We start from the raw sequence: 24,086 nt of genomic DNA, 5'->3' as shown, positions 1-24,086 counted from the left end.
GCGAGGGTTCGGGAAGCGATAGGGTCTGATTCAACCTGAGTCGGGATATTTAGGTCAGTAGTCACTACAATGAAGCATACACTTTCATTGGTGAAATACTAAAAATTTGAAGTACCAGAAGAATCCATTTCCGGCTGCAGATTCTAGACGGCTGTGGCTTTGTAATTCAATGGATAAGTACGTATCATTATCAATTATAAGGATTGAACTCGTTCAATCAAAGATTAAGATCACAATTAAAAAAACATAAATGAAGAGATTAATGATAATGATAGAAGGTGTTTAGCTGCTTTTTGTATTTTTTACAGTGGCTTGCTAAGTGATTGGTGAATGGCTGCTTTTCTACAGCTAAAGCTTTTTCCACGCGATGTGCATGAATGAGGAACCTCTTGCCAACCCCTTCAGTATTTCATCATTGACTGAAAACCAAAAAGGTTAATAAACTTATAGAATTTTTATTAATTTCTCTCCGTTTGTGTTCACATAAAGCTTCTTCCCGTCAAAAATATAAAAATTATTGTTGACTTACCTTTTAATAGCTTAAATTTTTAAAATAAATTGATAAACTAACATGATATCAGAGCGAGAAATTTTAAGTTTAAATTCCCGTAATTACACTATTTATCCACATTTAAATTGTCATCACATGTTGGGTTATCTCAGGCTTAAATATTCACGTGTTAAGCTTTTCAATTAATTTACCCATGTCCATTGTCCAGCTCACACGTGAGGGAGAGTATTAAAATATAAAATTATTATTGGCCCACCTCTTAATAACTTAAACTTTTAGGATGAATTAGTAAACTAATAATAAGAGTAAATCAAATAATTATGATCTAATTAGTCAGTGTTTGACGGCCAAAAGTAACGTTATGAACTCTACCCGGGCGGTGATTGTGAGTTGTGACAGAGAGTTTCCATCTGGCCAATTGATAATGTTGGGGACAAACAATTAGTCAGACTCATGTGTGGTTGTTGGGAGAGACAACAATGGTTCATTGAAGAACTTGTAGATTAATTGACTATGCAGTAGAGGCCCAAGACAATTAAATTACATTCTAATACCTTAAACTCTCATCCCTTTAACAAGTTGCCCCTAATTTATAAGCTACTTGATGTAGCAGTTGACACAATTATGTAGAACTAAAGAGGTAAGTGAGAATAGGAGATTTAGTGAGAGAACAAAGAATTCATATCAATTGACGTAGAACAATAGGGAAGAAAATGTGAGAAAAAGAAGAAGAAATTAGGAAGAATTGGGAGAGAAGAGGAAGAAGCAATCAAGAGGGAGAATAATATTGAAATTATATTCCATAGTCATTAATCGAGCATGAATAGCTTGTACCTTGTAATAATGTAACCAATTTATATAGACAAATTACACAATCAAAATAGAAAACTAAATACATGAAATCAAATGCACAAAATCGAGCATGAATAGCTTGTAGCCAATTTATATAGACTAACCATCAAAAACAGAAAACTAAATACATGAAATCAAATGCACAAAATCACAAAACTTTTGACAATCAAAATAAAATAAAATAAAATTAGAAAAATCAATCTAATTTATCGAAGAAGCACAATTAACCCTTTAAACCGAGATAAGACTCGAGAATCCGTCCGAATATTATTCTTTTAGACTCTTACTTGGAGTAGTCCCTAAACAAATCTACGGACACACTTCCACAAGGCCTAAGTCATATAGATTGTATGCACCCACTTAAATATTCCAAAGATGACCACCTATATATTTATATACTCTGGTGTTGAGAGATCTGTTGCATGTTTTGTTGAAATTGAACACATAAATTCCTAAAGCTCAAATTCCAAGAAGATTTTCGCGTATTTTATTCAGTTGTCTTTTTGGGATGGAATCAAAACATTTGGTTCTTGGATTAAGAACCATAATTCAGAACTATTCTCGTTTTACGTGTGTTTTTTTATGAGAGAAAATACTGTAACGAGCCACGAACTATGATTCGAATCATGATACGAATCCCTCTTCCAAACGTCCCAAGCTTTTTCCTCTGTTGGGCAATGCTTCACTTATGTTCATGTGACAACCTTATTCTATTATTCTAAAATTCCATCAAGGTCTTGAAAGTGTTCAGGTGCTCAACCTGACTTTAAGGAACTCAGAGAAGCATAACAATAGAAACCTGTAATCAAAAAATATTGATAGAAACCTGTAATGAAGTTTATTCCCCTAAAATATTGATATAGCTAGCAAGAAAGACAAATAGTGGTATTTGGACAGCCATTAAATTGCTGATACATACTAATCATAAAAGCTGGTCACATCATGGTCCATATGCATTAAATCATTGGTCTTATTAGGAAAAAACACGTCCTTATATTTATACCTATGTATTAGAAAAATAAATTGAAATAAAAATAACATAATAGAATACGAGGATTTAAATGGTTTAGAACATTTTTTTTATGTATATTAGAGAGACAATTTACTAATAATTTTAGAATTACACACTCAACAATTTTCTCAATCCAAAACCTTACACTTTTACTCATCTCTCTAATCAACTTTCTCTCTCTCTCAAAGAGACACTCATTTTTTCTCTACTTTTCTCACCACATAAAACTCTACACAAAGCATTTATTTATAGATTCTTAATGAGCCATAAAATAATTTTTGTTTAAAAATGCAAAATAGTAATTTATCTAAAAACACAAAATAATAACTTATCCAAAAATAATTTGATGCACTTACCCAACATGTCCAAACCTCGATTTGCATAAAAAGAAACGGGAAAAAAAAGGGAAAAAATGGACGTTTCACCAAAGGGACAAGTGCTAGAATCTTTTATAAAAGTCTCAGACACTCTCACATTCTCCTGACTTTTGTCATAGTAATCCTTCTCCCAATTCCATGTCTGCCAAATGCCAAACTTTCTTGGACCCTTCATGGGTTGTTTGTTTCTCTTGTTATGGCTTATATCACAGTCTTTTGGTCGAGGCAAACAGTAATATGAAGACAAACAGTATAAAAAACTGTTTGGTGGGTAAAATCACTAATTATACGTGTACTGTGTAGTGTATTTTACTAATATGTGTCGGCAAGGGGTGACATAGATAATTCAGCCAATGGGTTTGTATCTAAATCATGATAATGACATCTTGGCAAAAAAGAAAGAGAGATTTTTTTTTTTTTTTTTTAATGGAGAATGACCCTCTTGGAGCGTTTGTCTTGCCAATTTATTGAGTTTTGGATAGGAAGTGTTCGGTAGATATGGTTCTCCTTGGATGGCTTGGCCCATTAAGTAGGGCCCTATTTAGTATTAGACCTAAGATTTTTATGGATTAATCTTAAAAGGCATGTCCATTACAAATATGGTGCTTGCTGCCTTTTCTCTTGTTTTAGAAAACTTTTTGTGTCATATATGGTAGCACTGAGCTTGCTATATGAGTTTAGTAAACCATATGGAAGTTTTTAACCCTCTACATATACTTGGAGCATATAGGTTGGTGTATTAGCTGTTTTTTCCATGAAGATGTAACCATAATTAGTAACTCGACATCTACCAGTTTAAAGTTTTTTTGAAAATAATAATAATAATAATAAAGCATCAGTATTACCTCGCACCACTATACATAACATATTGATCTCGTGTAGAACACTTGTTACACTGTATGTTGTGGGTAGCGGTGTCAGGCACCACCGAATTTAAAAATCGCCACTCGTTTTTTAAACGAGTGATTCCCAACATGACATCATCATCTCTCAAAACTTTTGTGATCATGCCTTCTTCTAGCCACATGCAGAGAATGGTCATTGTAGATTACACAAGTGTTGGTGAAAAACCAATGGAAGTAGGAAGTTTTGATGTGCTTGCAGTGGATTTACCGGCACTTGGGTTCCAGATGGTCAATGCAAATAATGCCAATATTCAAGGAAGGAGAAAGAAATGAAGGAAAACAACAAATAGGAATACTACCATGTATAATATTGTATACAATATATAAACAAGATTCAATATTTAAAAAAAAAAAAAAAATTGTCAACAAAATCGACCAATAACAAAATCAGCTTAGTCAAGTGAAATGAAACTAGCTGATATTATTAATCTAAATTGATGTGTACAGCCATGTTCAGGGTAGCTGATCACATGGGGATACTTGTAATATTTATTAGTGAAGTCACATGTGAGTCTGCCAACGCCAAAGACAAAGTCACTCTTTGAGATGCAAGTAATCTGGCATATCCTCAGCTGCTAGTTGGACTTTGCCGGTTGGGGGGGCTTGGGGTTTCACTGCTTGGTTGCTGGGACACAATGCCCATCCAGCCACACAAACAAGCAAACCCCATTTGTTTTTAAACCTCATTTTTCTAGGAAAAGTGACACAAGAAAAAAAAAAAAATTCTTATCCATATTTTCACTATTTTAAATGTTCCCATACCCCTTTTTATATACATGTAAAAATAGATATATATATATATATATATAAAGATATAGAACTCCATTCATTGAAGTCTGTACTTTTTGATTGACAGGTTTTTAGGACAGGATGTTTCTCACTTGTATTAAAAATCTTGCAGATACACACAGGGACTATCCAATAATGGGAAGTCTGTGATGGTAAATCCTTGAATTTATTTTGGCAAAACCATCGTCATGATCATGTTGTAGAGATATAACATGTGTGAAGCATCTTACCATACAAAGTCACATCCATGACAACCATTTTCTGTTGTCTTGTAATCATGGGAAGATAAAAAGTACTCTGTGCTGAACAAATATAATTCACAGACAATGCATTTAATGGTAAGCTAAAGTAACGTTTTCTCTAATATTAATATTCATCTTCAAGTACAGATTATACAGTTTGTTAATTAACCTGAACCCACATAGAAGTTTCTGGTGTATTATTAATGCACAAGTTGCTACATACTTTCATCTGAAAGAAAAAAAAAAAAAAAGATAACCTCATGATGAGTATAGATCTTTAACATATTTTGTGTGGATTAAATTAACTGTATTAACTGACACAAAATCATCAGGAGTTCTTCATTTATTGGACTTCCACCGGAAATGTGTTTGAGAGGTGCGGCTCACATGGGCTCTCAACAATAGGAAATGAGAAACCTAACCACATTAAATGCTAGTCCCTAAACATGAGTTTCCCATGGTTCTTCTGAGAAAAAAAAAAAAAGTGAAAAGAACTGAATTTGTAAACTATGCCAAAAAAATGTTGGAAACTATTTGAGGGCTCTCTACCCTTAATCCTAATTTAATGAATTTTAAACCAAGAAAATCAAGGAACTAATTTATTGCTCTAGTGAGCCAAGTTTTGGAAGCAGATTTGATAATAATTTTAAAAACAATGCTATAAGATACCAGAAGTGTTAAACATCAATCACTTATAAAAAGTGAGTTCTGCGACATGAGAGATAAAAGTATGACCTATTTTAATACCGGCCTCCAAGCATTTTTTATGTTTTAAGCTTCGTGTAAAAGAAGAAATTATTAGCTAAAATAATGCCTGAGATTTCCTAAATCTAGAAGATCTTTCCTGAGACTATATTATGTGCACGGCATGGTCATATATAGGACTCATACATAATGCTCACCAAAGGCAATAATGGTGTGTACGTACGAGTGAAAACTGTCAACATGGCTTACATGGGCCATTTTGTCAGATCATCATAGTCCTCGGCCTAGTTTTGTATCAAAGTTGAGGTGAAGCAAATAAATCATAGATCTGCTTTTTGTTTCTCATGTGAAGAGCCAACTTTGCTCTTTTTTCAAAATCCTGTTGGGATTTTATATAATCATACAAAAATCACAAAAAAAAAAAAAAAAAAAAGTAAAAGAAGGAGAAAGAGAAAGAAGGTTGGTTGGCTTGAATGGCTTCTGGTTGTGGAGGGTAAACCCAAAAGCACTTTTTAGAAAGGTAAAGTTGAAGCTATAAAGAACATGGTTGTGCTTCTAGAGTGTGATGGGAATTAGGAATATACTCAGAAGCAGAAGGTATAAAATTAAAAAAAAAAAAGAGAAAAAAAAAAGAAAGAAGCAGCTGGCAAGGTAGTACTTGAGCTTCAATGTACAAAACAATCTTTTTAAATATGTGCTTAGTTTGACGTTGCTTATATTTGTAATTCTTAATTAAAGCAGTACGGTGACTAAAATAATAAGTTTTCAGTACATTTGTTTCATATGCACCTCTTTTCCTTATATAGTAAAGGTCAGAATACAGGAAAACAAATTGTTTCTGAATATAAAATAAAATGTGAATTCTGGCAGTACTTTTTGTTTGATTAACTAGCTCTCTTTCTCTCTCTCTCACACACACACATTCTTAGAACTCTACTCTCTTTCTTTTTTATCTAAAACCTCCAAAGTGTTAAGAAAAAAAAAAAAAAAACTATCTTTTTCCAAGTACACATGATTCACAAAAAAACAACCAGCTAGAGATTGAGTTTCTGTTATTTTCCCACTGCTTACGCATCCAAAATCTTGCAAAGCGACGGCTAAACTAACAATTATTTAAATATAAAAAGTAGATCCCGTATTAATGACAAATTGCATGAATATGAAAGATGTTATGATGGACTAGTCAAAAAGTTTAACCATTCAGAAAAGGAATTTTGGGTGAAAAAGATGAAAGAAGAAAAGACCTTAGCAGTAATGCACGGTGCCCAAACTAGCAGACAAGTGGAACATTTTGTGGGGTTCTCTTGCAATTTTGGGTTGTGGCCTAGTTGTCATTTTCTCAATTTTTGTAAGTGAATGTTTAGTTCATAGGTTTACAATTATTTTCATTTTATATGTATTTTTAATGAGAGAAAATATTGTAGTACGTCACAAATTATAACACGAATTCTTACTCTAAATGTGACTTAAATCTTAACCAGAGTTTTGAACCAAGATTTGAGCATGTTGAAGCCTCATTGCCATCAATCAAGTTGATTAGGCTTGTATTGATGCATTTCCACCTGATCATTGGCTAATTAAGAAACGTATAAGAAAACAAGTGAACTAACTCCAATTATTACCAAAGAATAAAAAACCAAAAAAAAAAAAAAACTTAAACTCTGTTCTCTTTTCATTTATTTATATAGCTGAGAGGAGAGTGTGAGGGTGGCCTATAGTTTGACTTCAATTCTCAACTCTCAAACCTTCACGTACGAAGTTTCTGATTCCAAAGATCCAGATTTCACAAACAAATTATATAACCCAAAAAAAAAAAAAAAAAAAAATTGATCCTTTTGAGTAGCTTTTCCTTCCATCACTTTCTGTTGTATTATGGAGTGAAGATCCGACATCTGAGTACTCACCACCTATCATTCCACTGCTTCTTCTGTTTGGATTCCCAGAAAAAGAAAAAGAAAAAGAAAAAATGGCTCCAAACACAGTTGTGATTACAGTTGAGAAGCCTGTGAGCTCATCAACTCTTTTTCTGGAGAAACAAAAGGCGGTGAGTCCCAAACGACTCACGTGGGTTCTTCTCCTCAAAATCCAGAGAACTCTGGCTTGCGTTTCATGGCTGACAATGGCTCTCAAGACCATGTTTGTCTCGGCCAAGAAGCGCATTGCCTTGAAGGATATAAGCGATGAAGAGACGAAAAGCAAAGGCAGGCTCTACAGATTCATCAAGGCCTTTCTTGTTCTGTCAATAGTGGCTTTGGTTGTGGAAGTGATTGCCCATTTCAAGAAGTGGAATCTGAATCTGATCCAGCCATGGGAAGTCCAAGGCCTTGTTCAGTGGTCTTATATGGCTTGGATTTCTTTCAGGGTTGATTATGTTGCTCCTTTGGTGATCATGTTATCCAAATTCTGCACTGTCTTGTTCTTGATCCAGTCGCTCGACCGGTTAGTCCTTTGTGTTGGATGTTTCTGGATCAAATACAAGAAGTTGAAGCCAACAGCAGAGCCAGAAGGCTATGACATTGAAGACCCTTCAAGCTTCCCAAAAGTCCTTGTTCAAATTCCCATGTGCAATGAGAGAGAGGTAACAAAACAAACTATATAAAGATATTAATAAATTTTTGTTTCCTTTAAACTTTTCAAATAATTTGTGTTTGTGTGAATTATAATATATATATATATAGGTGTATGCACAATCAATAGCAGCAGCTTGTCAGCTGGATTGGCCAAGAGACAGGATTCTAATCCAAGTTTTGGACGATTCAAGTGATAGAAGTGTGCAGCTTTTGATAAAGGAAGAAGTGTCTTCATGGAGTCAGAAAGGGGTTAATATTGTGTACAGACATAGATTGATCAGAACTGGGTATAAAGCTGGCAACCTTAAGTCAGCCATGGCCTGTGATTATGTCAAGGACTATGAGTTTGTCACCATATTTGATGCAGATTTCCAGCCTAACTCTGATTTCCTTAAACAGACTATTCCTCACTTCAAGGTGATCCATCATACCCAGTCAGAGATAGTGAGAGTTAGTTCTTAGTCATTTTCAAAAAAAAAAAAAAAAAGAAAAGGGAGAGACAACCAGCTGGAGAAAGTGAGTCCCTTGGTCAGGAAAAAAAAAGTTAGTTCTTAGTCATTTTCTTAATATAAAAAAAAAAACAGCTAGAGAAAGTGATTTTATTAGTGAAACTAATGTTATTAACTAACAGTCCTCAAATAGCCAAGAAATGATTTTGTTCCCAAAAAAAAAAAAAAAAAAAAAACACCCAGTTGGAGAAAGTGATTTTATTAGTGCAGTTAAAGTTATTAACTAAAAGTCCTAAAGTACCAATGAAGTGATTATGGAGAAAGTGATTTTCTTGGCGAAGTTTAATTAATGTCAATATAATTAACATTCCTGAAACTGAAATTTGATGCAGGGGAAACCTGATGTGGGACTAGTCCAGGCACGGTGGTCGTTTGTGAACAAGGATGAGAACTTGCTGACAAGGCTTCAGAACATCAACCTTTGCTTCCACTTTGAAGTGGAACAGCAAGTGAATGGTGTTTTCCTCAACTTCTTTGGGTTCAATGGAACTGCAGGAGTTTGGAGGATCAAGGCCTTGGAGGAATCAGGAGGTTGGCTTGAGAGGACAACGGTTGAGGACATGGACATCGCGGTTCGAGCTCATTTAAATGGATGGAAGTTTGTCTTTCTTAATGATGTCAAAGTTCTCTGTGAATTGCCAGAGTCTTATGAAGCTTACAAGAAGCAGCAACATAGATGGCACTCTGGCCCAATGCAGCTCTTCAGATTATGCCTTCCTTCTATCATAACTTCCAAGGTACGATTTCTCTATTATATACGACTTAGTTTTAAAAAACGGTGATTATCTTGTTAAATTTCAGAAATTTTTTTGTCAATTTTAGTGTTAAGTACTAAAACTGTCAAAAAATAAAAATTCAGAGAGTAATCTGTAGAGAAAAAAAGTTCAAGATCAAAGTGACACGATTCTCATAGTTTAAGGACTAACAATACTAATATCACGTCTATTGAGACCGCCAAAAAGAAATACCAAACTGGCCCTATGATTCACACTAAATTCCACCTATTGTTATATTTGAATGCAATAACTGCAATGTTATACTTGAAAGTTGTCTAAGACAGTTGAATTTTTGTATGTGCAGACATCAGTGTGGAAGAAGGCTAACTTGATATTTCTCTTCTTTCTTCTGAGGAAGTTAATACTGCCCTTTTACTCATTCACATTGTTTTGTATTATACTTCCATTGACCATGTTCATTCCTGAGGCTGAACTGCCTCTTTGGGTGATTTGCTATGTGCCCATATGTATGTCCCTTTTGAACATTCTCCCAGCACCAAAATCCTTCCCTTTCCTGGTCCCATACCTCTTGTTTGAGAACACAATGTCAGTCACAAAATTCAATGCCATGGTCTCCGGGCTATTTCAGCTCGGAAGTGCTTACGAGTGGGTGGTGACAAAGAAGACGGGAAGATCATCTGAGTCGGATTTATTAGCCCTCGTGGAGAGGGAATCGAAGTCCTCCAACGAAGAGAAGATCTTGAGGAGGTATTCCGAATCGGGTTTAGAACTGCTAAGTAAACTAAAAGAGCAAGAAATAGTAGTACAAGTGGCTTCTAAGAAAAAGGCCAATAAGCTCTATAAGAAGGAGCTTGCACTTGCTTTTCTTTTACTCACTGCCTCAGCCAGGAGCCTTTTATCTGCTCATGGACTCCACTTCTATTTCTTGCTTTTCCAGGGATTGTCGTTTCTTGTTATGGGGTTGGACTTAATAGGAGAGCAGATTAGCTGAAATCAATGAGTGAGAATTTGTTTACTTGTAATTTTTTTTTTTTTTTTTGAGTTTCTGACAGCTATATATGTTGAACTTACAAACAGATTTTCCAGCTCTTTGCTGCCTAATGAGCTTGGGCTGGAACTAGATTTTATCACAGGTTGAGTTATTTACTACTTGAATGTGTAAGGAAATCATAAGAGATGCGAACTAAGTTGAATATTGTACAATTTCATATGTGATCAGTATATTCATAATAATGACTATCGCAGTATAAAGAAACCAGTTATTCTTTCATTTTTGTTTTGTTTTTGTTTTTTTGTTTTTTCCCTCTCTTTTGACTCTAGTATTATACCATGAATATTGCATTTTCCGGTTGCTTACGAGTTTCACAACACAAGCACAAGGCATCCTCCAAAAATGACAAACTAGACTACACGTGAATTTTGAATAAAATGGCAGCAACTACTGTAACTACCAACTACTTGTCGTTTGTATAAAAACGACATGTAGTTTGTAGGTATAAACGACAACTTACATGGAGGAGAAAAACAACAGCTAGAACATGGTTAAGATTCATGGCCTCATTTCATTTATTTAAATTTTCAGATTTTTATAATATAAAACTATGAGAAAATGTTATATCTAATATTTTTTGTCACAGTTAAAAATTTTTAAAAAATATTAAATTTTAATTTAAATTGAAAACTTAAATATAAAGCGAATGAAATTAAAAAAAATGAGATTATTTTAAAAATCTAAAACCGATTCTGAAAACGTGCGAAACTCGAACTGAATTTCGTCAGTAGACGACAGGACATATCCCCATAAACGAATCAACGACGGCAAAATCTAGACATTCACACGACATCACCTCTGTTTGTTTTTGTTTTGTTTTGTTTGTTTTGTACTTCAAGTTAGATATTGTTGTTTACCATCAGACGATTACGAAGGTTTATCGGAGACGTACTACCGTGTACGCTTCTTCAGAAGCACCATCTTCGCTGTGTCTCAGGTCAAATATATATCCGATCTTTGCCCATTAATGGATTCGTCTCCTTCCCTTTGTTCGTTATCTCTAATTCATAGTGTCACTTAAAGGCTGGTGTTTGGTTTCTCAGAAAACCTGGGATGACCAGGGTCTTTTAAAGTACTTGGAGAAAGTTTCCTTCCAATTTGTTTTATGTATTGTGTTATTTAGAATTAATCCCATGGATATGTCAACATTGCATCCATTGGGTGATATAGTTTTCAATCGGTAGCACATGTTAACGTTCAATTTTATTTTCATTATTCTTATTTTTTAAACTTGAAATGAGTAGCGCTTTGCACACCAAGTGTTTGTCAAAATGTCTAAGACAAAGCATTGCATTGTGCCATGAATATTTAGGAAGCAGATTAGGGAGGACTTGGAGTGATAAAGAGACATTGATCAATAATAATTGGATTTGGATGTTATCCTCTTATTTTATCTCATCAAGTGGATTGATATGAAATTCATTAACTTGTTAACAGTTGTGTGATACGCAGACAATGGTGGTCTCATGGGCTACGGCCGCTTATACACTGAATCAGCTTCCTTTATGTTTTGCTGTTGTCGCTGGAGATATTGCTGCATCAACATCTAGATATAATACCAATATCTCGCAAGAATACAGTCCAAAGTGGAGAAGATTTGGTTTCCATCTGACTGAAAAGCACTCGAGCATTCGAACTCTTGTCGCGGAGTCAAACAAAGTATCGTCGTTGCAAACCCATCAGGGAACTTGGGAAGATCCTGACGATGGCAGTGGCAGTGAATATGACGAAGACGATGAGGACGTGGAAGAGAATGACTTGGACATTGAAAGTGACTGGGAAGAAGAGAAGGAAGCTCCTGCAGCTGCTAGTGTTCAGAAGTCTCAGAAGGACAAGTATAAAGAGGAACTTGTAAAAGGTTATATGGCCAAAATTTCAAAATCATTGCTATTAGTCAATTTATAACTTTTTTTGTTCACATGAGGTCACTTATCAGTCTTCTCTGTTTTTCAGAGGTTGAACAGCTTTTAGGACCAGAAGAAAGGGCAATCTTGCAGAAGTCTGCAACTCCCGATTTGGGAAAAATATCGACAGTAGTTATTGAAAATATTTGAATTCTTGCCATCTTCCTTTCTTTTGATTCTGAGTTTTGTGTAGCCGAAAGCAGTAGTCAGCTATCTATTGAACTAACTTTCACTTGTTTATGCATATTGGCTATACATTAAAGTTAAAACACGTGGTTTCTTAATACTGAATACTTAATTATTTAGGCAAAATGGAATCCGCTCCATGCTCTTGCACTATCAGGACAAATTCCTTTCATGGACAAACTACTTGAACAAGGCATAGATATCAATGTTATTGATCAGGCAAGCATAATCTGTGTCTCAATTCTACTAGTAGTTGTTTTCATACCGTTTGATTTTCACTGAAACACCTGGAAATTTGAATAGTGATCTCATGGATTATTCTGAAACAGGACGGACTAACCGCCCTTCACACAGCAATTATCGGCAGAAAGGATGTTGTTACCAGCCATCTTTTGAGAAAAGGTGCGAGTCCTCATGTCAAAGATAGGGTGAGCTTAAACCTTTTTATTATTAATTTCTCCTTTCATTTTTTTTCCTGTTTAAAATGTTTAAGGATTTTATCACTGTAACAGGATGGTGCTACACCTCTTCATTATGCTATTCAAGTTGGTGCCATGCACACTGTGAAGTTATTACTTAAATACAAGGTTGATCTCAATGTTGCAGATAATGTGAGTACTGCTTTAAAGTTTGCGCCTTACCCCGTATAATACCTGTATACAGTTCATATGTTTTTTCTTTTTCTTTTTCTTTTTCTGCTTGTTGACTATTGGTATCTTTCAGGAGGGGTGGACTCCATTGCACGTTGCTGTGCAGAGTAGAAATAGAGATATAGTGAAGGTTTTATTACTGAACGGCGCAGATAAGAACAGAAGAAACAAGGTAACCTTGTAGAACAGTAGAATCATACATTAGTTTTGCATTTGCGATTTGGATCAAAGTGCTCGTGAATTAATTTAGAGCTCGGATAGAATCCAATTAAATCTGTTTCAAGAAAGATCATTGATTAAATTGAGCTACATTGTGAAGATGAACATGCAAGGAATCCAGATTTCAACTGCATGATACAATAGACTTTTTTTTGTTTTTTTGAAGTTTTTTAGTGCATCGAAAACTCTGTTTTACTTAAAAAAGATATCTTAAGATTGTTGGTTTACTGTCTTCAGGATGGAAAAACACCTCTGGATCTGGCCTTTTGTTATGGCAAAGATTTCAATTCTTATGACCTTGCCCGTTTACTTAAGGTTGTGCCGGAAAATAGAGATCTTTGATGCGCGGGCTCTTGCTGTAACTGACAAACTTCATCGCACATGTTCTAGAATCGTCTAAGCATTCTTCCACGTAGATTGTCTCATGGCCAGTTGATCTCAACCTCTTTCGCAATGGAACTATTTGCAGCAATGACTTTTGGTTCGCTGAGAAATATCCTATCTTGTGAAGCCAGTTTTGCTGCATTCCATTCTGTTCATGTAACGTCTCTTCTTGTTTGTCAATATTCATAATTCTGTTAGTTCCAACCAAAAAGAGTTTATTTTTTCAAAGAAACTAAAAAGAGTTGTTTTTTTAATCTGTAATATTAATTGCATGTAATTTCTCCTTTTATTCGTCAAAATTCAAAATTCTGTTAATTTGGACCAAAACGACGGTGGATGTTTTTCGATCTTTAAATATTTAACTACTAAATGTGCATGTTGAAATACTTCTTCTATTTTCCCATAATAAATTTTTTCTTTTCAAATGTGTTCTTATCTTATTTAAATATATTTTTTTATTCTTCTATTAAAAACGATCCCCATAAATTCTTTTAAATTTGTCCAAATTAAATAAATGTTTTTGAAATAATATCAAAGAATACCGATTCCAGTAGGATTGTTAATTATAGTGTATTCTTTTACAGAATTTCGGAAAATATCATAGAAATATGGAGAAAATATTGGGTAAAATATTAAAAACTTTCGCAAAATAATTACAAACATCAACATTAAATATATTTTATTTTTTTCTTTTATCAATTTATTAACTTAATAATAAATTTTTATCACCTAATATCCTTCTATAGTTTGTGGATCATGTATTATTGTTCAAATATTGCTTGAATCTACCAACATTCAAATTATGTTTGTCTTATGAGATAATTACACGAATATCTACAATTAATTTGTGCTACTTTTCTCACAAAATATTACAAATATGTTTAATTTTTTAGCACTTAGTTTTTTTCTACCTTTCTCACATAATATTACAAATATGTTTTAATTCTTTAAATAACACTTTCTTTTACACTTAAAGAATTCCTTTTTTTTTTAGAATAAATTCGAGCAATAAAAAAATTCCATAATTATTACTTTTTCCCGTAAATATTTTTAAAAAAGGTCATAATTCAGAAAACCGAAATGCCCTCGCTTCACTCTCTTCCCCCTCTGTATCGAAGTGCCACCGCAGCCATCCAATCTCCGCCGGAACGCGTCGTCGTCCTCCTCTCAGATTAGCAGGTCAACACACGTTCAAAACGAGAGAAAAAAATCAACCTCACGACATAATCGCGTATTCTAAAGTAAAAAAAGGAACACACTTTGACCTCAATTATGCTAAATCCCTTGGAGTTTGGACATGTGATCGGAGAGGAAAAGCCATCGGAGGTTTTTGGGTTCTGGGCAGCCATCCCATCTTCTCTTTGCTTCAAAATTCAAATTTTGAATACAAAAGATTAGGGCTTCCATTTGGGTAATTCTCACGCTTGTTTTGAATTTGAAGAGTTAAAAATGGAGGAAGAAAGCAACGCATTTTATCTTGTTAGGAAGGGAGAGATGATCGGTATATATAAGAGTTTAAGCGATTGCCAATCTCTAGCAGGATTTTCGGTACTTTTTCATTACCCTACCCTTTCTTTTTTATTTTTCAAAAATAAAACTTGACGGATTTAGTCGAAATTTTTTCTTCTGGGTTTCCTTCATTTTAATTTGTGGCCTGTTTTTGCATGTTCATCATCGATTTCGATATGGGTTTGTGCAATTCTTGATTGTAGTTTCCCTCACCTTTATAAAATGATTTTTTTCCGTGACCATTTAAAAATGATAATTAGCCTGCGTCTTGCATTGGTTTGATAATAGTTGAACTTTCAATTATATATGCATGAGGTTTTATTGTTTGGTTGTAGGCGTGTGATCCTTCAATCAGTGTGTATAAGGGCTATAATATGCCCAAGGATGCTGAGGATTTCCTTTGCTCACACGGGCTTAAGAATGCTTGTTACTCTGTATGCGTCAATGATGTTAAAGATGGTCTTTTTGGTAAACTTGGGTCACTAGTTGCTTGTCCTTACCAGGTTTGAATCTATTGCTTCTCTCGAGACTCTCTAAACTTGGATGTTTTGTTCTTAGGCATAGATATTGGTGGGGATTTAAAATCATAATCTATATCTTTGAGATAGTAACGAATCTAAATTCTGACTTAGGTGCAAAGGAAACTGATTTATTTATTTTTTTTATTTTTTTTTTATTTTTTCTCAGGAACCAGAATCCTTTGAAGTAGAAGCATCTGACGACTCTTCACCAGAGAGATGGCAGGAAGCCATTAAGTTAATGGAAATTGCTGTATGTCTACAATGCTTTATAAAGTTTTTGATATGAGAAAATAGTCTTTCCAACATCAACATTGGGAATGTAGTTAAGGATAGTCATTTGTTTTATGCTTGGTCCTATATTGTCACTGAGATTTGATCAGATTAGCTTTTGGATCCAGATGCCTTTATGTTGGCTTTGTCATTCTGATTCTGTGGCAGGTGATGACTCAATTTTTGTTTGCTTTGCAGGAGACGGCTGGCTGTAGTGCATTAACAAGCCCTAAAAAAAAATTAAAATCAGATAGTTCCATGACTTCCGTTGTAACTCCTACAGTTTCGTATAGTCGTGTAAGTGTCTGTTTGAAGATATTTATTGCTCATTTACAAACTTATATTCCCATGTCCCATGTTCAGAATCCTCTATTTGGCATTACCATGTTGTGGCACTAAAGATGTGCTTCTTGACTCTTGTTCTTTGCAGGAAAGTGTTGTAGGTAGTTCGATACTGACAGTTGCTCAAAATAAAAATTTCAAGTTCGATGATTCGATGACTTACATTAACACTCAAACAGTTTCTCTAAGTTGTGTAAGTTGCTGTCTGAAGATATTTGGTGTTCTGTCATTGATTTTAATGTTTAGTACAAACTCTATTGATGCGACATGTGATATTACATACATGTTTATGGCTGAAATCCAGGTTCTATGTATAAAAGATCTAAAAAATCATGCTTTTTGAATGACACTTGTTCTCGAATTTGTATATGCCTACTCGGTTGTTAACACTTTTCGTGTATATGATAATCTTCCATATTGATATGTGATATCTTTAGTTTTTCTTGAAGCAAAAACATGTTAAAGACTAATGATTATTCTGGAAAATGAACTGTGAGAATGTCTTGTTTATGTCATCATTTCTCAGGCTTCCTGTACTCTCGAGTTTGATGGTGCTTCAAAAGGAAATCCTGGACCAGCTGGTGCTGGAGCTATCTTACGTGCTGACGATGGAAGTGCGGTATGCAGTTTGATTGTATATGAGGTTGTTAACATTTATTCTTTGTGAAGTATAGCTTCATATTAACTCTTATTTTTTGTAGATCTGGAGGCTACGACAAGGGCTTGGCAAGGCAACATGTAACGTGGCCGAATATTGCTCAGTGCTTTTAGGATTGAAACATGCCCTTAAGAAAGGGTTCAAACATATACGCGTTCAGGGCGACTCTAAACTTGTCTGTATGCAGGTTTGTTGATTTTGTACCCTAATATCAATTTATCATCCACATTATCATTTTAAATGCCTCTATTATCTCTCAATGATGAGATACAATTTGTTTGTGATTCTAATGATAACTATTCATATAACAGATTTCAGGTCTATGGAAAACCAAAAACCAGAATATGGCTAACTTGTGTGAACAGGCAAGGGAGCTCAAGGAGAAGTTTGTTTCGTTTCAGATCAATCATGTTCTGAGGGTGTGTGGATATAGATTTATCAATTATTTATGCTCTATTGCTGTTAATCTCAAGAAAACCAAAGCTTCTGTATAGTTGTAAAACTCTGAGAACTTAATATGGTACAAGACAGAGTATAGTATGATAGTTGGTAAACAACATTGCAATGACATTCATAGTGCGTCATCGCAGATAAGAAACTCAGAATTTACTCTCTTCCTAAACTGGAATATATCTTTTCATTTGTCAGGAGTTCAATTTTGAGGCTGATGCTGAAGCCAACCGAGCTATAAATCTCAAGGGTAAGCACCTAGTTTGAGCTTCATTCGATCTTTGTTAATGTTGTATTTCAGTAGAATTGATGAGATCAGGGTATGCATCTGCAGATGGACAAGTAGAAGAGGATTGTCAGAGGATGTAACTTAAGTTTCTACCAACTGCTATTTATTCTTAATACTTTATAGGTTGTGGGCACAATGGTTTGGGTGAATATCTTTTTGTTCAGCTGATGTATAGAATATCCAACTATGGTACAAGGTCTTGATGTATTAATACTTTTTTTTAAAAAGGAAAACATGAATACTTTTTATGCTTATTTATGGCTGTAATATAACACTTTCGGAAAAGGCATTTGGAATTGAACTTCTCTTAAACAATGCCCTCGACGCAGGATGCAGGGTTGTCCCTTTGCATGTAGCAAACCTTCTGCTGACCAGTTTTTCCATACAGGAACCTCTCTGAAGCATACTGACGAAAGAGATTGTGATTCTTATTATTCTGCAACATAAAACAAGTTTTTGTTTATGTATAATGTATGTAGGTATTTTTGTTTGTGCATGCATTATAATTGTAGTTTCAATATTTGCGCTGCTAATTACAGTTGGGATTCTTTCTTGAAAAAGAAAAAGTAGTGCTACTCAAACATTTTTCTCAACTTTATGATATCATACTTTTCTCCCAACTCATGGAGGTAAATTGGTATATTTCCATTGATTGCAATTTCTTAATACTAATTGATGTATCAATTTGGTAAACCTTATTTAAAATGTTAGAAACACATATAAGAACAAAAAAAAAAAAGAAAACAAAACAATTTGGATAAAAGTTAAGACTCATATATTATTCTTTTATTTATTTTAAAAAAAAAAAACTCGGGTGTTGAAATCTTCGCATTGAATTTAAGATCGTTCCTGAGAGAACGGAGAGGGGGAAAAAAAATCCTACAATTTGATATCGTTAAATCTGACCCTTTTTAGTTATTACAAGGCCCTCCAACTGATAAATATATCGATCAGACGACATGCCGTTTCTCGTAACATTCCTCTTAGCCCGCTCATCACTAAAAGGACAACATTTCGACGGCTTTGATTACGCACGGAGTAACTTTGTAAATCGTCTGAGTGCTCATACCGCGAGAAATCCCTTTTGATGTTAAAGGATAGCCGTATGACACGGAGCGAAGCACAGAAGCGCAAGCTCTCTCTCTCTCTCTCTCACTCAACGAACCGAAAATGGCGACTCTCTCATTCTCAACATTTCTAGCTCTTCACAAGCCCAGTCTTTCGCTTCTCAGTCCCAGCTCTTCTCCGTCCCTTCCGTGTCGAAGCGTTCGCCTTCGAAGCCACGGCGTCGCCAGCTCCTCAACAAGGCATCGGATAGCGACGGCGAAGCCGAACAAGCGCCGAGGACTGAGAAGGTTGAGGTCCGCCGAAGAAGAAACCCTGGCTCCGGAGCAAGACGAAGAGCCGGGGAGCAGCCAACAAGAAGAGGCTGAAGCTGAAGGTGAGGTAGCCTCTTCGTCGAAAGAGCAAGCCGTTTCGGTCCCCGTTTCGCCCTCTGACACTCTCACCATGTTCTTTCAGGTAATATATATATTTATATATATATGTAGACTTATGCTTTAGGTTTTTTGAAAAAAAGAGAGGAATTGTGTTGTCAAATTAACACAGGAATTGAAGACACTACGCCAATGTTAATTTTTCCAGAAGTATATATAGATTGTGATAATTCTGCGAACAGGAAGTTGTTGAATTCGTCAATTTTCAAGAAAGAAAAGGATAGAAAGACATATTATTGTACAAAGAAACGAACTTTGAATTGTTCTTATAGTAATGGCTTTGGTAGCGTATCAATTGCAACTCTTTCTTGAAATTGCTTCGTTGGAAGGTTCAAAAAAAGATATTCTGCTCTTTACAATTGCATTTATTGTTGTTTCTTGTTTCGGATTTTCTCAGTCATGAGATAAAGAAATTTATGGATATTAATGGTATATGTTGAGCGCTGTTTGATGTATTAAATGACATTCTATTCTTGCATATTTGAAGGCAGATGGAACTTTGAGTGAGGCGGCTATTCCTACTGTGATCCAAGCCTTAGAGGTATGTATAATCCCAAGTTCTTATATTTACGGGTTGAACTGCATGTTGCTTTGATCTTATTTTCTTAAATGGGATTTTTAAATTCATGATGGAGATGATACATTCCGTTTTCATAGTACATATTTGCTTATTTCTATGTTGCAACTACGTTAACAGTTTTAACACGAAAATTATCTGATGAGGCATTGATTCAGTTTTTGAATGCAAATGGTTGTTTTTGGTTTATATTCTTATATATTATGGTCCATTTATAATGAAAGTTTGTTCTAGAAAAGTTTGACATTGTAATGGTGTTCGGAAAGATTAGAAGACAATTAGTGAAACATAGGAAGTAACACCATGAACATCTATTCAGATGTTCAAAGTTTTCAATTTGGTTAATGGCATTTTTATCTATTTTTAAACAATTAGTTTGATCAGCTGGAGCTATCTACCTTTCATGGATATTCTTGCATTTAGCCTATCAACCTCTTACACTGCTGACACATGCCTCGTCTCGTAGGAAATAGAGGGTGTTAGCAATTTGAAAGTTAAAGTTATTGAGGGCATTGCAAGTGTTGAGGTATGTATTGACTTTACAACTTGCTTTTTGCTGTATCATTTACCAAACTGCCATTCATTTCCGCTATTATATGTTCTAAGTTATTTATAATTTCGGATAACCGAACTCGAGGAAAATGCTAAATTCTTCGGCTGGACCCCATTGGAAGATGGGAAAATGTATGATACACATAATATATCAGCCCACAGGAAACTAATGACTAAACTTTATAGATCAGTTTGTCAAAAATCAAAATTCAGTAGTTTCGATTTTTTTTTTTATGAAGTCATCAAATTTTAATGTTTTTCAGAAGAAATTCCATGTTTAATGTGGATAATATTTTTTACTCTCTCCTTTTCAGTTGGAAAAACTGACGACAGTGCAAGCGACTGGGGTGGCTTCCAGCTTGGTTGAGAGCATACAGGGCTCTGGCTTCAAGCTACAAACATTGAATTTGAGTTTCGCGGATGAAGAGAGTATTGTCGTCTAGGGCATGATTCATGAATGCTCATCTTTAGTTTCATAGTTTGCCCAAAAAAGAAAAATAGAAATTTATTGTTGAAGTTTGGATCATGGCATCTTTGTTGTAGTTACTGAGAATTGATAGTGTTTACAGGCTGTACGCTACTTGGTGTCTGAGCAATATGATCTTCTGCAATCTGCATAGAGAGGAGAAATGATATCATTCTGTTTGAAATTGTTTTCATGATGCAGGTCCCCTGATTTTGCAGTTTCCTTGGTACAAGTGTTCTGGTTTGAAATACTTTGTTGATAGGACTCTATTAAGATCGTCCATTCGTATCGGGTTTTGGCAGGCGTGTACATTTGATGTGATTTAAATATGATAACGCTCAAAACACGCGATTGGTATTCCTACCATAGAAAGCTCTATAGTATAAATACCAATTTGGATGCCACGAGTAAATCCTAGCTAGTATTACCTATAAGTTCGGATCAACAACTATAAGCTCTCTAATATGAATCACGCCTCGGCAAGTTTTCAGTCTCACTATGGCCTTCCCCAAAAAGGCGAGCACAAACTTGCCAAGACATTTTTGCAAGCACAAGACACTCATTTCTCAGTCTCATCAAACCCCTTTTATTATTTTTTTTTAGCAAAAAAGGGAATCTTTACGTGAAGGATGCTATTTTGCTCTCTTGGTGGGAATAATAGGTTTTAACCGTTCAAATCTGTATAAATTTGTATAAAAATTTACGTCATAAAGAAATGCACTTATTATAAATTTAACTGTTAAAAAATTAATTATAGTAGAAAAATAGTTCTTACCTGCGGAGTAAATGCACCTAGACACTCCAAGCAAAAAACCTTTTTTTATTATTTCAATGGAGTACAAATGACCCATTTACTTAAATTAATTTGAATTTGTTTGGTACGATAATTTAAATTATGCTGATTCTAATTATGATTTTGAAATTAAAATAATAATTTATAATTTTGAGTTTAAATCATGATTTTAAAATCATGATTCAGAATTAAGAGTTTGAATCACTTTAATCAAGAGATGAGTAGATTTAAATTAGTTTAAAATATCACATCATATTTTGAATCATAATTTAAAATAATCTAAATAATACTAATTCAAAATTATTATTTAAAATCATAATTTAGAATTATAATTTAAAATTATTTTAAATAAATATTAATTTTGAACTAAATTTAAAATTATAATTCTAAATCGAGTATCCTTTTATTTTTACTTTTGAATCTATTGGACAGAGTAGGCTTTGGGGTCTGGGTCTGGACATAAGACGTCTGAACTTTACGTAAAATTTGCATCACCAGCAATGTCGTCCGATCATCACCAGCATAAAGTAGGATCCCATTCCTATGCCCATAAAAGCTGGGAGGAAGAAACGACAATTGACAAGTGCAGGGTCTATTTTATGCGTAAATAGCTGGATCACCATAAGATCTGTACCCTGGTCCAGTCCAGACTCCAGTCTCCACCTCCCCATGGACATAATTATTGATCATATATAGTACTTATTTGTAAGCTTTTGTTTAATAGGTGGGTCTATTGCGTCGATTCATGGCTGTTCCGTACATCCCAGAGGCCAGAGAGATATTATTTCCTGATCCAATAAGACACTGCCGTTTGGAAAACCTACCCTATTGCCCAACGTCGTACTTCTTTCACAATCTCATTCAATTTGAGTAATGAGAAAAAACAGAGAGATAAAACACTTTTTAATTTCACTAACATGATTAGCGTTTTTGTTTGAGCTGAGCCCTTTTCATAATGCGGCTTTTGTTAACACCTAAAAGACCAGATTAGTGTCATATCCAAACAAACGAGAGGAGGACCCGCAAGTCACTAAAACTCGAGATTTGATGATAGATATTTTGTCGGATGCACCTAAATCCAACCTAACACGTTCATGGAAATATCAAATCAAGCATTGTGTTTCTGAGGAAAAAAAGCATTGGATACTCTGCTTCTCTTAAATGGTTTCCTCCCAAAAGTTTGCTGTATGCCAATTTTGAACAACTTCTTTTCCAGCAAGGGCCAAACCCCATTTGCATCAATTACTAGGAACTGCTTTGGAACGGTTAGGCAAGATAGTTAAAAGGTGAAAATCATTGCTCAAAAGTCAAAAATATTCATATTAAGATCTCATTTTTTTTACTGATTTGAGTTTTATTACAGTAAAAAGCTCTCAGAAACAGTCACATCTAACTTTTTTGTTACAGTAAAACGCTCTCACACAACATCATATCTCAACTCGAATTAGCGAACCGAACGGGTCATTAAAAATTAATAACTTTATAAGCGGAAGCGTATCTAAATTTATATTGACTGATTTTTCTTTACAGTCATACAGTTTATCTTTTAAATTAATACTTTTTTTAAAGAATCTTTTAACTTTCTCTCTATACTCTCTCTAATGATAGAATGTCAGAAAGAATAGAATGTAACGTGCGATCTCAGAATCATAATCGCTATATTTATAGATAATTTTCTTATTATTTTTTGGTATTTATATTTTAACCCATCATAAAAATAGAATTTACACTTAAATCTCTACACATTAAAGGTCCACACCCTATTAGGTACATTAAAGTCTAAAATACTCAAACCTTAGGCCTCGTTCACTTCGCGGATTCGAGTTTTTAATTCGAGCTGAGATGTGATATTTTCTGAGAGCTTTTCACTGTAGCAGAAAAAGTTGATGTGACATTTTCTGAGAACTTTTTACTGTAGAAACTTAAAACTGAAAACTCAAATCGGTGAAATGAACGAGGCATTAGTATATCACATTTAATTAGACTTAACCTTATATGACAGTCCGCAACACATAATTATTCACAGAAATTAATGACCTAATAAAGATATCCTCACGTAGCATATAGATCGTCCGCTATGTTTGTACATATGTGATTTACAGGTGGATTCACCCGAACTCGAAATCTTGTCAAGTAAAATGGGCAATTTCGCCATCCTGTTAAATTCCTCGCGATTGTTTTGGAATAGAAAGGTTATGCACCCTAACCTAGCAGGCTAGCATATTAATCGTTCACGAAATTTGTCCTCATATATAATTTATTGATAGGATTCACTCTTTCTTGTGTAAAATAATAATCTTACCACCGTCAAATTCCCCGTGGCTGCTTTGGAATGGTTTGTTATCGGATCTGCTACTTAATTTTCATTTTTTTTTGTTAATAACACTGCAATGTTGGCAAGTTGATGTATAATATATACATATACATAGCTTCTGGAGTTTGTTCTGCATAAACCGGTCCAAGTCCAACACCTACCTACACTAGGAGAAACACCAACACGGATCTTTCTAGCTCACTCAATGCATTGATTTCCATTTTTATTAATAGTTCATGGCACGAC

General features: G+C 34.5%; 4 protein-coding genes across 7 annotated transcripts; all 4 read left to right on the top strand.

Moving 5' to 3' along the window:
• Positions 1-7,095: 7,095 nt before the first annotated feature.
• Positions 7,096-10,458, top strand: LOC21387034 (xyloglucan glycosyltransferase 4). Its single transcript, XM_010102632.2, has 4 exons — positions 7,096-7,971; positions 8,072-8,380; positions 8,805-9,209; positions 9,553-10,458. Exons 1-4 carry the CDS (start codon positions 7,360-7,362, stop codon positions 10,198-10,200), a joined length of 1,974 nt encoding a protein of 657 aa, XP_010100934.1. The 5' UTR covers positions 7,096-7,359; the 3' UTR covers positions 10,201-10,458.
• A 492-nt stretch (positions 10,459-10,950) lies between these two features.
• LOC21387033 (ankyrin repeat domain-containing protein EMB506, chloroplastic) lies at positions 10,951-13,579 on the top strand. Of its 3 annotated transcripts, none has more exons than XM_024168531.1 (8): positions 10,951-11,197; positions 11,713-12,118; positions 12,214-12,293; positions 12,471-12,569; positions 12,680-12,778; positions 12,863-12,961; positions 13,074-13,172; positions 13,457-13,579. In XM_024168531.1, exons 2-8 carry the CDS (start codon positions 11,716-11,718, stop codon positions 13,559-13,561), a joined length of 984 nt encoding a protein of 327 aa, XP_024024299.1. In that variant the 5' UTR covers positions 10,951-11,197; positions 11,713-11,715; the 3' UTR covers positions 13,562-13,579. The 3 variants fall into 3 exon arrangements, with proteins under 3 accessions (XP_024024299.1, XP_024024297.1, XP_024024298.1); XM_024168529.1 differs by having other exon boundaries at positions 12,214-12,296; XM_024168530.1 differs by having other exon boundaries at positions 11,698-12,118; positions 12,214-12,296.
• A 91-nt stretch (positions 13,580-13,670) lies between these two features.
• Positions 13,671-18,180, top strand: LOC21387032. 2 transcript variants are annotated; one of them, XM_024168528.1, is made up of 10 exons: positions 13,671-13,759; positions 15,448-15,615; positions 15,800-15,883; positions 16,102-16,200; positions 16,334-16,438; positions 16,772-16,864; positions 16,947-17,090; positions 17,215-17,322; positions 17,552-17,603; positions 17,688-18,180. In XM_024168528.1, the coding sequence occupies exons 1-10, from the start codon at positions 13,673-13,675 to the stop codon at positions 17,720-17,722; spliced, it is 975 nt and encodes a 324-aa protein (XP_024024296.1). In that variant the 5' UTR covers positions 13,671-13,672; the 3' UTR covers positions 17,723-18,180. The 2 variants fall into 2 exon arrangements, with proteins under 2 accessions (XP_024024296.1, XP_024024295.1); XM_024168527.1 differs by lacking the exon at positions 13,671-13,759 and adding an exon at positions 14,656-15,151.
• A 559-nt stretch (positions 18,181-18,739) lies between these two features.
• LOC21387031 lies at positions 18,740-20,917 on the top strand. The gene is made up of 4 exons (XM_024168542.1): positions 18,740-19,163; positions 19,626-19,679; positions 20,182-20,241; positions 20,582-20,917. Exons 1-4 carry the CDS (start codon positions 18,813-18,815, stop codon positions 20,708-20,710), a joined length of 594 nt encoding a protein of 197 aa, XP_024024310.1. The 5' UTR covers positions 18,740-18,812; the 3' UTR covers positions 20,711-20,917.
• The last annotated feature ends 3,169 nt before the right edge of the window (positions 20,918-24,086 follow it).

The sequence above is a fragment of the Morus notabilis genome, unplaced genomic scaffold (assembly GCF_000414095.1).
Source record: "Morus notabilis unplaced genomic scaffold, ASM41409v2 Scaffold1725, whole genome shotgun sequence".
In the NCBI taxonomy this organism is placed as follows: Eukaryota; Viridiplantae; Streptophyta; class Magnoliopsida; order Rosales; family Moraceae; genus Morus; species Morus notabilis.
This window is presented reverse-complemented; position numbering and strand designations above follow the sequence as displayed.

Excerpts from the sequence above, each read along its gene's own strand:
- LOC21387034 (XM_010102632.2), top strand. The coding sequence starts at position 7,360 with ATGGCTCCAAACACAGTTGTGATTACAGTTGAGAAGCCTGTGAGCTCA. Across the intron at positions 7,972-8,071 it reads CCATGTGCAATGAGAGAGAG|GTGTATGCACAATCAATAGC; the intron begins GTAACAAAACAA and ends ATATATATATAG. Across the intron at positions 9,210-9,552 it reads CTTCTATCATAACTTCCAAG|ACATCAGTGTGGAAGAAGGC; the intron begins GTACGATTTCTC and ends TTGTATGTGCAG.
- LOC21387033 (XM_024168529.1), top strand. The coding sequence starts at position 11,716 with ATGGTGGTCTCATGGGCTACGGCCGCTTATACACTGAATCAGCTTCCT. Across the intron at positions 12,779-12,862 it reads GTCCTCATGTCAAAGATAGG|GATGGTGCTACACCTCTTCA; the intron begins GTGAGCTTAAAC and ends TCACTGTAACAG. Across the intron at positions 13,173-13,456 it reads ATAAGAACAGAAGAAACAAG|GATGGAAAAACACCTCTGGA; the intron begins GTAACCTTGTAG and ends TACTGTCTTCAG.
- LOC21387032 (XM_024168527.1), top strand. The coding sequence starts at position 15,053 with ATGGAGGAAGAAAGCAACGCATTTTATCTTGTTAGGAAGGGAGAGATG. Across the intron at positions 15,884-16,101 it reads TTAAGTTAATGGAAATTGCT|GAGACGGCTGGCTGTAGTGC; the intron begins GTATGTCTACAA and ends TTTGCTTTGCAG. Across the intron at positions 17,604-17,687 it reads CCGAGCTATAAATCTCAAGG|ATGGACAAGTAGAAGAGGAT; the intron begins GTAAGCACCTAG and ends ATGCATCTGCAG.
- LOC21387031 (XM_024168542.1), top strand. The coding sequence starts at position 18,813 with ATGGCGACTCTCTCATTCTCAACATTTCTAGCTCTTCACAAGCCCAGT. Across the intron at positions 19,164-19,625 it reads CTCTCACCATGTTCTTTCAG|GCAGATGGAACTTTGAGTGA; the intron begins GTAATATATATA and ends GCATATTTGAAG. Across the intron at positions 20,242-20,581 it reads AGGGCATTGCAAGTGTTGAG|TTGGAAAAACTGACGACAGT; the intron begins GTATGTATTGAC and ends TCTCCTTTTCAG.